We start from the raw sequence: 16635 nt of genomic DNA on the forward strand, positions 1-16635 counted from the left end.
GATTATACCCTCTTTGGAGAGGGTATAATCTTAATATTGAACCTAGACTTTCTAGGCTGATGTAGTGAAGATCGTCAAACAAAGACTGGTGGAAATCTGAAATAACCTTTATCCATCGATATCTTATTGACATATGGAAAATTTTGTGGATGAGATATTTTTGTTTGGGGTATTAAGGGATATAGAGTCAAGGCAGATCAAAGGAAATGTGATACAGCAGAACCATGATTAAAATCTTAAAGTGGAACAGGTCTGAGAGACTGGCTAATTTAAATTTCTATGCTTCAGTTGAATGAATGATCCAAAGGGCACATTTAATAGGAGTAAGGGTAAAATAAAAGCAAACATCCATATTCTGTTCTGAGGCCCATGGTTTGCACATCCTGCACTGAGAGATGAAGCCTAGACCCTCCTAGTGGTCCGGATGACTATCTGTGCAGGACGTGTCTCCAGCTTGAGTAATTCAAGTTGCAGATCTTGGAACTTGGAACAGGAGTGGTAAGTGGGGGCAGTACAGTACATTAACAAGGGTGACACTTTTGTGGATGGTACGTTTCAGGATGTGGTCACCCATACCTTTAGGAAGTGCAGGCAGAGAGGGAATGGGGGACTGCCAGCAGGAGGAGATGAAGTTGGTAGTAACAAAATCCGAGGATGCAGCTTTCTTGCAAACTGTTGGAAAACAGATACTGGCCTTGACACTGTGGAAAGTCCAGCTGTTCAGTAAGAGGAAGGAAAGAAGAAATGGTGTGAAAGGCATTAGTGGTAGAGGATTCATGAATGGGGGAAGGAGATGTGCTTCTGTGGCCATAGATGTGCTTCCACAATGATATGTTGCCTCCTGAGTGCCAAGATCGAGAATGTCATGTAAAAGCTGCAAGGCATTCTGAAGAGCGAGGGTGAACAGCTAGAAGTTGTGATCTATGTTTAGAGTAATGAATAGGAAGAAAGAGAAAGTGAGATCTGTATACGTTGGACAGGTTACATCTGAACACCTTGGTAAACCCTTCTGCAAATCAGCAATTTTGTATTTGGGCAAATATGAACAAGATTTGGAGGGGATAGGAATCTTGACGAATAGCTCAGAGGTGAGATCAGTTGAGATGGAATTGGATATTAAAACGTGATCAAGTGAGTCTGGAAGTCAGAGGAAATAGGCCAGTTAAGAAAGAATGAGTTTTGCAAGGGTGAGTGGAATATATTTTAACGTAAGGAGCCTGAGGAATAAGATTGATACTTTTAAGGGCACATAGAGACATGTGGGGTATGTTATCATAACCGTGGCTGAGACATGGCTCAAAGGTGGGCAGGATTAGCAGTTGTAGATTATAAGGCATCCAGACAAAATAGAGGGAGAATAGGAGCTATTACAAAATTAATCAAATAATTAGTTATAGCAATAAAGATTTATGTTGTCATTTGATCCTTCAAGACATTATATAGATAGAAGTGAAAAATCACAAAAGAGGCAAATGGGGTTATGTTTTTACTGTAGACACCAAACAATCCGGGAGAAACAGAAGAACAAATATGTAACCAAATTTCAGAAGTGTACAAGAATAATATGGCAGTAAATATAGTGTTTCACCTACCTAAATATTCACTGGGAAAGTTTGTGTGCTAGGTAGGGAAGGCACAAAATGGTTAAATTGGTGTCAGGAGAATATTTTTAGCTAGTGCATAGACCACAGGGAAGGGGCAGTTCTAGACCAAATATTTGGAATTGAGCCTGGGCAGTTCAAGTGTATTCATGGAGAACATTTTGGGAGTAGTGACCATAACCCATAGTTATGGAAAAAGATGAGTGGGCTAGATCAAAGGCTCTAAACTGAGGGAAGGCTGATTTTACTAAGGTACAATTTTGGCCAAGTGGGCTACAAGCAGCTGTTTGCAAATAAAGTTGTCACAACTGTGGGAGTCATTCAAGAAGCAAACAGTGAGTCTGGAACAAATATGTTCCTGTAAAGGTTGAACCAAGACTGGAGAATCCTGAATGCCAAGGGGTTTAATGGTTAGGATTAAGAAAAAGAGAAGCTCATGCTAGACACTAAGGACTATTATGGCAGTGTGTAGAGAAGTTTAAAAAGTGCAGGAGGGAACATAAAGAAAATTAGGAAAGCGTCAGCAGGTAGAACAACGGAAAGCACAAATAGTTTTTAGAATGTGAACAAGGACAAGAAAAGAAAATGACAGGGGGAGCAGTATGGTCTGGAAGTCTTGGGCACAGTCCCTATTTAACTGTGACATACTATAAGAAATTAACATAGAGTCAGGTGAAGTACCAGATGCTTTAGCAGCCTTAAATCTGCAGGTCTGGTTGAGAAGTGTCATATTGAGGAAGACAAGGGAGGAGGTAGCACGCACACTAGTAATTTTCAAATCCCCATTGGCCACAGCTGACATGCTGGAGGCCTTGAGGATTGCTGACGCAAACCCATTATTTAGAAAGGGATACACCAAAACAATAAGCCCAGTCCATCTAACCTCCAGTGAAATTATTACAATAAAGATGAAGGGATGGAATTTATCTGCAGTTGGAGAGACCGAGATTAATCGGGGACGATCAACATGGATTTTTTTCAGAGAAAGTAGTATATGACAAATTGGATCAAAGTCTTCTGAGGTGGTAGCCTCAGGAGTATTAAATAGGTGGATGCATTTGATGTGGTCTACATGGTCATTAGCAAGGCTTTTGATGTCCCTCACTGCAGACTGATCAAGAAAGCAAGAGACATGGAATCGAAGGCAATATGATGTTGGATCCAAAACTGGCTCAGGTTGCAAACAGCAGGTGATAATAGAGGGATGTTGCTGTAACAGGAAGACCGTTTCCATTGGGCTCTTGCTGTTTGTGATGTACATTAATGATATGGAATTGAGCATGGGTGACAAGGTCAAGAAATTGGTGGATGACATGAAAACTGGGTGGTTTACTGTGAGGAGGATAGTTATAAACTAGACGATCAGTTATATAAACAGAGCAGTTTCAAATGGGAATTTAACCTGGAGAATGATGTACTGTACTTGAGGTGGGCTAACAAGGCAAAGGACTATGCTATAAATGATATAACTTGGAAAGTACTCTAAATCAGTGGAATCTTTGTGTATGCATCTACCATAAGGTAATAGGGCAAGTAGGTGTGATTAAGATGGCAGATGGGATATTTATTAGTTGAGGCATAGGATACAAGAGCAATGAAGGTTATGTTGAAACTGTAAAAACGTGAGTTAAGCCACAACTGGAGTTCTACATGCAATTCAGGTCACCAAGTTACAGAATGTGGTCGTATGACGGATGGTGCAGAGGAGATATACCAGGAATGTGCCTGGGCTAGAGGGTCTGAAGAAAGGTTCAATAGACTGGGATTGTTTTCCTTGGAGCAATGAAGGATGAGAAGGGAACTTGATTGAGATGTCCAAGATTTTGAGGGGCATAGATGGGGTGAATAGATAGGTACCTATTCCATTACAGGCATAGATTTAAGGTTAAAGGCAGAAGGCTAAGGAGAGATTGAAAATGTTTTCACCCAGAAATGATGGGAGTTTTGACCACACTGCCTGAAAGAGTGGTTGCATCTGAAGCTTTTGAAGGATTTGTGCAGTATTTTAGATATTTAAACATTCAAATGCATTGCCATAGCCTCTAGGGCTATGGGCCAAAAGCTGGAAATTGGATCAGTGTAGTCAGTGCTTTGTTGAGCAGCGTGGGCACAGTAGATCAAATGGCCTCCTGCCAACTTAGGTCTACTCACCCTATTCATCCCCCTAATGATTTTATAAATCTCTAAGGTCACCCCTCAGCCTCTGCTCCAGGGAAAATAGCCCCTGCTTATTCAGCCCCTCTGATCAGCTCAAACCCTCCAACCCTGGCACCATCCTTGGTAAATCTTTTCTGCACCCTTGCAAGTTGCACAGCATCCTTCCTATAGCAGGGAGACCAGAATTGCATGCAGGATTCCAAAGGTGGCCTAACCAATGTCCTGTACAGCCACATGACTTCCCAACTCCTATAGTCTATGCACTGATCAATAAAACAGCACTATCCTGTCTACCTGTGACTTGACTTTCAAGGAACTAACAACCTGCACTCCAAGATCTCTGTTCAGCAACGCTCCCAGGACCCTACCATTAAGTGTGTAAGTCCCACTCTGATTTCTTTTCAAAATGCAGTACCTCACATTTATTTAATTAGACTCCATCTGCCACACCTTGGCACATTGGCCCATCTTATCAAGATCCCCTTGTACTATGAGGTAGTCTTTGCTCTCCACAACACCTTTAAATTTTGGTGTCATCTGCAAACTTAATAATCAAACCTATGTTCACATTCAAATCTTTTATATAAATGACAAAAACAGTGGATCCAGCACCAATCCTTATGGCACCCTGTTGGTCACGTGCCTCTAGTCTGAAAAGCAACCTTGCATCACCGCTCTGCCTTCTACCTTTTGAACCAATTCTGTATCCACATGAGGAATTCTCCCTGTACTCCATGTGATCTAACCTTGTTGACCAGTCTCCCATGAGGGATTTTGTCGAATGCTTTACTGAAATCCATATAGATCACTACCACCACTCTGCCCTCTTTCTTCAAAAATATCAGTCAAGTTTGTGAAACATAATTTCCCATGTACAAAGCCATGTTGACTATTCCTAATCAGTGCTTTCCTTTCCAAATACTTGTAAATCCTGTCCCTCCGGATTCCCTCCAACAGCTTACCCACCTTCGATGTCAGGCCTCACCAGTCTATTGTTCCCTGTCTTTTCCTTGCCACCTTTCTTAAATAGTGGCACCAATTAACCAGCCTCTGGCAGCTCGTCTGTAGCTATCGATGATACAAATTATTTCTGCAAGAGGTCCAGCAATTGCTTACCAACTTCACACAGAGTTCTTGGATACTCCAGGTCAGGTCTTGTATATTTATTCACCTTTTTATGTGTTTTAAAATGTTCAGTGCCACCATGTCTGTAATATGGACATTGTTCAAGGTGTCGTTATTTACTTCCCCATGTTCTCTATCTTCCTTCTCCACAGTTGGCACTGATGCAAAAACATAGGTAACGTTGTTGATCTGTAAGGAGCCCTATTCTCTCCTTAATTACCCTCTTATCCTTGATGTATTTGTAGAATCCTTTTGGATTCTCCTTTTTTTGCCAAAACTATCTTCCTGTCCCTGTTTTGCCCTCCTGATTTCCCCCTCAAGTATATTCCTACTGACTGTATACACTCTTAGGCATTCACTCTATCTCTGCTATTTATACCTGACATGGAATGTGCTTTCTTCTAGTTCTTGACCAAAAGCTCAATTTCTCTAGTTATCCAATATTCCCTACATGTACCAGTTTTGACTTTCACTGGAACAGGGACAGTGTTTCTGATCTCTTGTTATCTCCTTTTTGAAGGGTTACCATTTTCCAGCTGTGTTTTTAACCTGCAAACATCTGTCCCCACTCAACTTTTGAAAATTTTTGCCTAATACCATCAAAATTGTCCTGCCTTCAGATCCAGTCTTTTCTTTTCCATCGTTATTTTAAAACTAATGGAATTATAGTCTCTGGTTCAAAATGCTTCCCCAGTGACAGCTCGGTCACCTGCCTTGCCAGATTTCCCAGGAGTATGTCAAACTTTGCACTTTGTCTAGTAGGTGCATCCACATACGGAATCAGAAAATTGTATGATATTGGGAAGTGGTTGTAGGAGTAGCAAAGCATTTTTAAAATTGTGAAATTTTATATGTTCAAAAAGATTTTGTTGTATTACAGAATTAGCATGCATGCATTGGGGAAGGAAATAACATGTTGATCTTTATACCAAAAGGTACTTGGAGTGCAAGAATGAAAAGTCTTGCTACAAATGTACAGGATTTGTGATTGCATCTCTTGCACTGTTTGCAATTCTGGTTTCCATATTTAAGGAAGGGCTTGTTGCCATTAGAGGCAATACAGTGAAGGGTCACTAGATGTGAGGGTTGTTCCCTGATAAGAGGCTGAGTAAGGTTGGATTAGATTCCCTAAAGTATGGAAACAGGCCCTTTGGCCCAACAAGTTTACACCGACTATTTGAAAAGTAACCCACCCAGACCATTCCCCTATATTTACCCCTGACTAATGCACCTATCACTATGAGCAATTTAGTGTGGCCAATTCACCTGACTTACACATCTTTGGATTGTGGGAGGAAACCGGAGCATCCAGAGGAAACCCATGCAGACACAGGGAGAATTTGTAAACTCCACACAGACAGCTACCCCCACGGTAAATTGGGCTGTACTCTCTGGAGCTGAAGGCTAAGCACCATTCATTTTGAAGCAAAATGAAAATTCTTTTTCATTCAAAGGGTTGTGAATGGTTGGAATTTGCTACCCCACAATGATGCATCATAACTGAGTTTAATTGATGCCAAGATGTTTGATGGAGAAATAGTGGGAAAATTGAATGATCAGCAATGTTTCAAGCTATGCTGTATTTCTAAATTATACTCTAAAGATCATATGTGTCACACCTATTTCTAATTTATAGTCAGAGTCATAATTCCTTCAGTTTGTTTGAGTATTTAAGTAATATTCTGTGTACATCTTTGGTTTCCAGTTTGAGATGCTTACAGGTACCTTGCCCTTTCAAGGGAAGGATAGAAAGGAAACTATGACGATGATCCTGAAGTAAGTAACAAAAATTCAGTGTATTTCGTTTCAATGAATGGTGGTTTTTTAAAATGCTAATGAAATTATTCAAAACATTTTATTCTGAAATGTTTGTTTGTATTTATTCTTACAGAGCAAAATTGGGAATGCCACAGTTTTTAAGTCCTGACTCCCAAAGTCTCTTGCGCATGCTTTTCAAACGCAACCCTGGAAACAGGCTAGGTATTTTTGCTTTTCCTTAGTGATAATTCAACATTGTGCAGCTAGTCTAAGATAATACCTTTTATCTATATTTTTCAATGCACCTGTTTCCCTCAAATGGTTTAAAGCTATACTGTCTAAAGTCAAAATGTGGGTTGTGCAAATCAAGATTTGGCTTTTGTAGAATTATAGCACAAAAGGAGACAATTTGTCCATGATTGAATTCTTCTCCATCTTCTATTCTTCTCATTGTTGTACTACAGAATTCTGCTTTTTAAATAGAAATCCAATTCCCTTTTGAAAGTTACTAATAGAATCACAGATGTACAGAATGAAAACAGACCCTTTGGTCCAATTCGTCCATGCCAACCAGATATCCTCACCTAATCTAGTTCCATTTGCCAATGTTTGGCCCATGTCCATCTAAACGCTTCGTCTTCATATATGCGTCCAGCTGCCTTTTAGATGTTGTAATTGTACAAGCCTCCACCACTTCCTTTTGCAGCTCATTCCATACTCTGCATGAAAAAGCTGCCCCTTAGGTCCCTTTTATATCTTTTCCCCTCTCACCTTAAACCTATTCCCTCTAGTTCTGGACTCTCCGAACCCAGCGAAAACACTTTGTCTATTTATCCCATCCATGCCCCTCATGCTTTTATAAAACTCTATAAGGTCACCACTCTGTCTCTGATGCTCCAGGGAAAATAGTCCCAGCCTATTCGGCCTCTCCCTATAGGTCAAACCCTTCAGATTCTCCAAACCTGGCAACATCCTTGTAAATCTTTTCTGAACCTTTTCAAGTTTCACAACATCCTTCCAATGGGAAGGAGACCAGAACTGCATGCAGTATTCCAAACGTGGCCCAGTTTGGACAGTCGAAACGTGACCTCCCAACTCCTGTACTCCATGCTCTATCCAATAAAGGAAAGTATACCAAACACCACCTCCAGCATCTATCTGCAACTCTACTTTCAAGGAACTATGAACGAGCACTCTTCGGGCTCTTTGTTCAGCAGCACTCCCTAGGACCTTACCATTAAGTGTATAAGTCCTGCTAAGATTTACTTTCCCAAATGCAGCACCTTGTATTTATCTAAATTAAACTCCATCTGCCACTCCTCAGCCCATTTGTTATCTGATCAAGATCCTGTTGTAATCTGAGGTAACCTTCTTTGCTGTCCACTACCCCTTCAATTTTGGTGTCATCTGCATACTTCCTAACTATACCTCTTATGCTCACATCCAAATCATTTATGTAAATGATGAAAAGCAGTGGACCCGGCACAATCCTTGTGGCATTCCACTGGTCACAGGCCTCCAGTCTGAAAAACAACCCTCTATCACCATCCTATGTCTTCTACCTTTTGAGCCAGTTCTATATCCAAATGGCTAGCTCTCCCTGTATTCCGTGAGATCTAACCTTGCTAACCAATCTCCCATGGGGAGCCTTGTCGAATGCCTTAAGTCCATACAGATCATGTCTAACACTCTTCCCTCATCAATCCCCTTAGTTACTAGTTCAAAAACCTCAAGTTTGTGAGTCATGATTTCCCATGCACAAAGCCATGTTGCCTATCCCTAATCAGTCCTTGCCTTTCCAAATACATGTAAATCCTGTCCCTTAGGATTCCCTCCAACAACTTGCCCGCCACAGATGTCAGACTCACCGGTCTGTAGTTCCCTGGCTTTTCCTTACCACCTTCCTTTAAATAGTGGCACCATGTTAGACTTCCTTTAGTCTTCTGGTACCTCACCTGTGACTATCCCAGCAAGAGGTCCAGCAATCACTTCCCTAGCTTCCCACAGAGTTCTAGGGTATACCTGATCAGGTCATGGGGATTTATCCCTTTTTATGCGTATCAAGACATCTAGCATTCCCTCTGTGTAATATGGACATTTTTCAAGATGGCACCATCTATTTCCCCACTTTCTATATCTTCCATGTCCTTCTCCATAGTAAACACTGCAAAATTGTCACTTAGTATCTCCCCATCTCCTGCAGCTCCATTCATTGGATGCCTTGCTGATCTTCAAGGGGCCCTATTCTCTCCCTGGTTACCCTTTTGTCCTGAATGTATTTATGAAAACCCTTTGGATTCTCCTTAACCCTATTTGCCAAAGCTATGTCATGTCCCCTTTCTGCCCTCCTGATTTCCCTGCTGCAAATTGTAATGTTCTCTCCCAGACATTTTGCCATTTACCATAAATCTGTGTTCCCTGGTTACCCATTCTCCTGGCAGTGGAAACCATTTCTCCTTATTGACACTTTCAAACTGGTTCACCTGAAAATATGTTGGAAACCAAATCCATAAGTAATTTTAGATGTATGAAGAGCCTTCAGAATTACAGACATGAGGGATGTGGTACCAAACACAGCTCGCTGTTCAAATAAACTACACTGTAGTGATGAGTTGTATGGCTTTATTCTGTGCTGTAACCTTCCATAAATCTATATTCTGTATTCCTAAGCATTAGGAATGAAGATTTTGTGATCAAGCAACAAGTCTGAATTGAAGACCACTAATTTAAGATGTGCTTTTTGCTGAACCCCTCCTATTATTCATTTATGTTTTCTGAACACTCCTGACAGTGAGCAAGAAGAGCATTCGTGATTTCATTAATTGATCAGTGGTGCGACAAATGATGGTACCAATGAGGAACGATGAATATTTGTTTGAATACAAATGAGCCATTTTGTTTGTAATTTTTTTCAAATGAAAATTTTCCACTGTGTACTGTTATAAAGGATTGGAGCTCCACAGTGATGAGTTAAGAGGTTACGAGTAAACCATACACTTCTATTGCTTTGCTAGGAGCTGGTCCAGATGGTGTTGAAGAAATTAAAAGACATTCTTTTTTTTCTACCATTGATTGGAATGTGAGTATTGTTTTTATGCAATTTTTTTAAAAACTGTATTTTTAGGCAAAATTTTAAGTCATTTGAATGTTCTTGTTTCCTTTTTAATGCCATTTATTTTGTGTGCCCAATTGCATTTTTCCAAATAAACAAATTTGGATGCATTTATGGAACTGTTGACATTTTCTGATACTTGGAGAAAGCTATCTGTATTTCCTCTACCATATTCTCTAACAGAACAGTTTGGAAAGGAACCTTTTCAAACTCTAAATATTAATCCAATTTTGGAATTTTTATTTTCTTTGATTCTTTGAAAAATTACTCATTACACAGTTCGTATTGGCATATATACATATATTTACTGCTTATTTCAGAAATTGTGCAGAAGAGAGATTATGCCACCTTTCAAACCTGCAATTGGTAGACCAGAGGATACTTTCTATTTTGATCCAGAGTTTACAGCAAAAACTCCAAAAGGTAACTGTTTGTGAAAACTCATAAATCTTCAGTATTAATCATTAGCAATATTTGGCTGTCTGTTCCACTGGCACTTCAAAGTAACAGTGCATCACACTCAATGCGATGTGACTGCATGATGAAACTAGCTGCTACTTTGTCTCACTGCCTTTTTAAAATTTGCATGTGATGTTGGGGACAAGGTTAGGGGCGTAATTCAATCTGTGATCAGTAACCAACTGAAGATCCACACCTTTTGAAGTTCCACTTGATTGTTGATTGTAAATAGCTGCAGCATGTGAAATGTGATCTGCATGCAATTTTAGTTGCATTTGTGTGAAAATGATCCTGATGAGGTTTATTGTTGACTTATTGTTTAGATTCCCCTGGTATTCCACCCAGTGCCAATGCTCATCAGCTCTTCCGTGGATTCAGCTTTGTGGCTGTTGCCTCTGAGGAAGAGCCCCAGCCGATGCAGACTGCTGCACATCCAATTGTACAAGTAAAAACTGTTTGATTGATGTTTTCTACCAGTAATCTATTGAAAGCTGATACCATAATTCTTTCTTTCTTTTCAGACATGTTATGTCACATTTAATGTTCAATGAATATTGGTAAATAAGACCATAAAGCCATTTCAGTCCTAATTGTTGCTGTATATTGGACTCTTTGGGAATTACTTTGTGATGCAATATTATTGGATTCTCTGAATCAAGTATAAATGCAGTCTCAAAAAGCAGGCCAGGCGCACAAAATGCCCATCATGTTTTCATATATTTGCTACAGGACATATGCAGTATATCAAATTCGGTGACCACGAATTAATTTCTGTTTCATTCAGCAACACTTTTTTTTTATTTGGTCTTTTTAAAACTTCATTGAAAAATTATTGCTCTACTTCAGAAAAGGTGTAGATCCTCTGAAGATCCTCAGAAAATATCACTAGAGAGATCCTGTGGGCTTTAACAACAACCCACAAAGTTAATCACAGAACATTTAGCTGTTCTAAATTTACTCTCTGCCTTCTGTTCACTTAGCTGTACACTATAATAGCAGATTAAATAGTCAAAATAGAACCTGATAATGTATTGATTCTTTAACCTTCAAAGATGATGTTGAGGGCACCGGATATAGCATGGAAAGCAAGAAGCCTGTATATTGGTTTCATTACTTGATTTTATAACAACAAATTAGAAACTGGGCATTGAAAGTGAAGTTTATCTGAGCTGTGCTGTACCTTATTAAAATACTTAACATTAAAAGCCAAACATATAATGCTTATTTATGTAACAGAGTAGTTACTTCTGTTAATAATACATTTAGTAATCACCAGATTGCATCCTTTCAGGCTTTTCAGACCTTTGAGCCTGTTCTGTTGTTGGTAAGATCATAGCTGATCTGTCACCATCTATTTTAGATTTTGTTTTGTCTATTCCCTTAGTACAGCTTCTTATGAAACAATATTTTATCTAGCTGTGCCTTAACTTTCGATGACCCTGCCTCCACTGCTCGAGGGGAATTCCAGGCTTAGGACTGTTGGGGAAAAAATAAATCCTCATCTCTGCTTTAAATGGGCGATTCCTTAGCTTAAAGCTATCTCCTTGTTCTATTCCTTCCCCTCAGGATCTTCAGTGTTGCAATAAGACTACCCGTCATTCTTTTTAACTCCAATGAATATAAGCCCTGTTTGGCCTTGATTCATAATGTAATCCCACCATCTCTGGAATCATCAAATGAACCTTTCCTGTGGATGTAGGTTTGCTTGCTGAGTTGGAAAGTTTGTTTTCAGACGTCTTGTCACCATGCTAGATAACATCAGTGAGCCTCCAGGTGAAGCACTGATAGCATGGCCTACTTTCTACTTGTGTTGAGGTTTCCTTGGGTTGGTGATGTCATTTCTAGTTCTTTTTCTCAGCGGGTGGTAAATGGGATCCAAGTCCATGTGTTTGATGATAGAGTTCCGGTTGGAATGCTGTGCCTCTCTGAATTCTTGTGAGTGTCTCTGTTTGACTTGACCTAGGATGGATGGATTGTCCCTGTCAAACTGGTGTCCTTCCTTATCTGTATGTAAGGGTACTAGTGAGACTGGGACATGTCTTTTTGTGGCTAGTTGATCATGTATCCTGGTGGCTAGTTTTTTTCTGCCTGATTGACCAATGTAGTGGCCAAACACATCCTAGAGGCATGGCATTCCAACCAGAACTCTATCATCAAACACATTGACTTGGATCCCACTTACCACCCCCCTGAGAAAAAGAACAGGAAATGATGTCCCTGCAAGAAATGGCATCACCAATCCAAAGAAACCTAAACACACAAACAGAAAGCGGGCCGTGCCACCAGTGCTTCATCCGGACGCTCACTGATGCTTTTACCTACAATGGTGATGAAACATCTGAAAACAAATCTTCCAGCTCAGTGAACAAACCGAAATCCAGAATCTCAACCTGAGCTGCAAATCTTCTTGCAACTCGCGATCCTTTCCTATGCTGTTTTTGAATGCAAATTTTGTCTTTTTCATAAGTAAGACTACTAAAACTGTACACGTACTCCAGATGTAATCTCACTAACTCCTTGTCCAACTGTAGTGAAACTTCCCTACTTTTTATATTGCTTCCCATGCAAATATGAGTACAACTCACCTGCTGCTCTTGTATACTGTAGTACCTTTTGAGATTTATTTACCAGGACGGTACTGCAGTGTTGTTTCATTCAATCAAAGTGAAACAGAAGTGGTTTATACAGTTAATTAACATTTAAAATGTATTTGCTGAGCCAGTTAACTTTGCAAGCTATGATTTGTCATTTCATTATAAATGTGATTTAGCTTTTAATTAGAGCAAAATGTATCGACCAGGTTCTTTTATATTCTACTGTGCAACTTACTTGTAGAGGTACATTTCCATTCTTTTAAAGTGTGCTTTATGGCCATGCTGCAATCCTTTGAGTACTACTTTCTTGTCCATGGGTAGCTTGCATTTAAAATGTTCCTGAATTTTCAGATGTGAATGATCTGTTTATTTCAATTTGTAGTACATTCTCGATTGCAGCTTGGTAACGGGTATACCTTGGAGTGAACATTTCTCTCCTCCACTGACCCGTTTGCGCTCTCTGCATAGGTCCCAATCCATTTTGCAATGGTCCATTTCTGCATTTCCCCACCAGATAATATTCCAGTAAACGTTTTTGCTCTCTTCGTAGTCCATTCCACTAACATAGCAAATTCATTTTTCCTGTTGTCCCATTAATTAATCTTTTTTTCACTCTTACCTTCTCCTCTCATAATCTTGAATACTAGCTTTTCCTTCCTGACACACACGCATTCCTACTTTAAGGAGAGTAGATGAAATGAGAAAGGAATTTGATTTACATGGCTTAAATGTCTGTATTCAGATGATAAACAATTTTTAAAAAACATTTTTTTAACCTAACAATAAAACTAATCTTAATCTATTATCCATTAATCTTGGCAGTTTCAATTAACCTGCAGTTTCCAGATGTATGTGGCTCTCTTACTAGAGAGGCTTTCATTGGCCAATCTCTACGTTTACTCTTTTTTTTCTTATTGCTCATCTCTAATTCCCCTTGAAAAGTGGTCATCTTTGTGGTTCAAGTCATATACTAGGACCATAGCAGCCCATGTGGTGGAGGTGCACCCACATAGTTGTTTAGAAGTGAACTTGAATTGTAAACTTGTCTGCCAAAAAAAAACTTTGGTCATTGAAATAGACTAGAAAGATTTCGTCATAGGCTTTGACATTTATCTAATAGGCCGTGCTCATTAGATTTGTCGATTTTAATTGTTCTGGTACTTCTGGACAGTTCAACTTCAGATTGAGTCTTGGAGCTAGTGAGAACCAGAGAACAGTGAGCTTCAACTCCTGAGTCTTAAATCTAGTATGGCAACTAGATGCTCCACAAATTATGTATTTCTTCAACATCTGTTAATGTCCAGTCCTATCCCAAATGGTTAAGCTGCTCTAAATCATTGTCTGTATGAAAATAACCCTATGGTTTGATTAGACTCAGCTAGAGCATCTGTTACTTCCTGCCCTGTCAACTTGCTGAAGTATAATTTTAATGGCTCAAGCTTAAAATTAAAATTGGACCATTTAGGCGCAATTCCTGAATGGATGGTGCAAATCTGAAATTCACACCCCGTCCTGAAAGCCGTTGAGGTGACGTTAATTGAACATTTCAGATCAACACTTTTTTTATTCATCAAAGGTAGTGAGAGTTACAGAGCTAAGATGGGTAGGTGCAGTTGATGTAATTGAATGGCTAACCAGGCTTGAGGGCTGGTTGACCCACTCCTAGTCCTATGTTTTTGCAATCCTCTTCACCTACATTGTTTTTCATTTTTCCTGCTACTACAACTTGAATTTATGAAAAGATATGTGCTTCTCTAAAAGCAAAATTACTAAGTAAAGGGAAACTGCAGAGGTTTTATGATCAGAGTCAGAAGAATATAGAAGGTTAGGTAAGGCTGACGATATTAAGCACGCTTTTATATTATGTTCCATTTCCAATTAATCCATGTTAAAATGGGGTTAGTAGTTACAAGACAAAGAAATGTAGATCTTTAATTTAAAAAGTTATTGAACTTCTTTTACTTTACTTCATAGTACAGAAAGTAGCATTTGAGTTTTTGTGACTAATTTCACACCTCTCTTGCAGTTGCACAGAACCAGTATTCAGTTTGTAGACAATTATGACCTGAAAGAGGACATTGGTGTGGGTTCTTACTCAATCTGCAAACGATGTGTAAATAAATCTACAAACATGGATTATGCTGTCAAGGTATGCATTTCTGAAGTGCAAGTCGTGTGTGATTCAGGATGATTCCAATTCTAATTGACCAGTTCAGACTGAAAAGCATCTTTCAAATAAACCTTTTCAATGCCTAATTCTGAATTCAGTTGTGAAGGTAGAAAACCAGTAGATATTGTGACATTTATTCTTGATCTCTCATTGCCTAGAGATGGTTCTTGTGGTAGTTACGCGCTCGTTACTTGTTGGTAGCAGATAATTTTGAGCATTTTGACCCAAGATTGGTAGCTAGAATTGTATGTGACACTACACTGTAACATGAAGAAAATGTCCAGACATACATTCTGTATGATCTGATTTTGATGTTGCTTCACTATTATTGCTTCACTGGGGGGTTTATAGATTGTGAATGTTTAAAATATATATTTTATAACTCTTAAAGATCACTTCTGATAAAAGAATCTAAATAATTCTGTGTAAATCAAACCTGGTAAACCCAGATATCAGATCTAGTATGGCTAATTTTAACACAGCAGCTTGATATAAGTTAATAAATTAGTTAGTTGGGGTGTGTGTATAGATGTGTCGCCTTTCCTGCACAATGAAATTTTTTTTCTTAGATAATTGATAAAAGCAAGAGAGACCCTTCCGAGGAGATTGACATCCTACTTCGGTATGGGCAGCATCCCAATATTATTACCTTGAAAGATGTAAGTACAGATTTTTCATCAAGTTTAGCCACACCACAATCTCAATTTTGTAGATTGCTCTTGTGTAACCTTCTTATTAAAGAAGTAATTGACTCTATGCTGGGCCACAAAAATCTAACTTTCCCACAGCATTGCAATGCACATATCTTACGTAACAGTGAAAAGAATTTTCACATCCAACGCTACTATTGAAAATCAAGTTTGTAAACTGTATTAGTATTTTAAATGGTCAATAGCTCTATTGGTGGTAAATTTTGTAATGTTTCTGTATTTCTACAGGTGTATCATGATGGTAAATATGTGTATCTAGTAACAGAACTCATGAAGGGGGGAGAATTGCTGGACAAAATTCTGAGGCAAAAATTTTTCTCTGAACGGGAAGCCAGTGCTGTACTGTACACCATAACAAACACTATGGACTATCTGCATGCACAAGGGGTAAATATAATTTAAATAATTTCCAAATATTTCATTAGCAAACAGCAGTAAAAGAAAATATGCTGAATGTTTTTCTTCATGATAATGATGCTGATAGTATAATCAAAAACAAAAGTTCACTTTTACTTTTTTTGCATTATATTTAAATTAACTTTCTGAATTTTAAGCATTGACAGTTGAACATAAGTTTAGATAATTGGAGCATAAATTTTGTACTGAGCAAGTTAAAATCTAAATGCCTCGTAGAATCTTGGAATCCCAAAGGCCATTCGGCTCATCAGGTCTGCACCTATCCTCCAAAGAGCATTCCACCCTGTCCCCATAACCCTGCATTTACCATGACTAATCCACCTGGCTTGCACATCCCTGGACATGATGAAGCAACTTAGCACTCGGCAGAAGCTCGGGCAGACATGAGGAGATTGTCACCCAAGGTTGGAATTAAATCTGGGTCCCTGGTACTGCACTTGCTACTGTGCTGCCTTTCATAGCTTTCATGTTAACTTGTAAACATAATTTAAGTATGTAATTCTTCGAATTGTAATTTTTTGTTTTAAAATCT

General features: G+C 39.0%; 1 protein-coding gene across 6 annotated transcripts in view; it reads left to right on the forward strand.

Moving 5' to 3' along the window:
- Positions 1-16635, forward strand: part of LOC132820988 (ribosomal protein S6 kinase alpha-3) — a 122416-nt gene that overhangs the window by 91901 nt on the left and 13880 nt on the right. For all 6 annotated transcript variants that reach the window (XM_060833435.1, XM_060833430.1, XM_060833431.1 and 3 more), the window contains 8 exons: positions 6589-6659; positions 6775-6863; positions 9656-9720; positions 10074-10176; positions 10536-10657; positions 14833-14955; positions 15546-15635; positions 15915-16073. In XM_060833435.1, the coding sequence (XP_060689418.1) occupies positions 6589-6659; positions 6775-6863; positions 9656-9720; positions 10074-10176; positions 10536-10657; positions 14833-14955; positions 15546-15635; positions 15915-16073 (822 nt within the window). The remainder of the gene's footprint in view (positions 1-6588; positions 6660-6774; positions 6864-9655; positions 9721-10073; positions 10177-10535; positions 10658-14832; positions 14956-15545; positions 15636-15914; positions 16074-16635) is intronic.

This window comes from Hemiscyllium ocellatum, chromosome 12 (genome assembly GCF_020745735.1).
Source record: "Hemiscyllium ocellatum isolate sHemOce1 chromosome 12, sHemOce1.pat.X.cur, whole genome shotgun sequence".
Classification (NCBI taxonomy): domain Eukaryota; kingdom Metazoa; phylum Chordata; class Chondrichthyes; order Orectolobiformes; family Hemiscylliidae; genus Hemiscyllium; species Hemiscyllium ocellatum.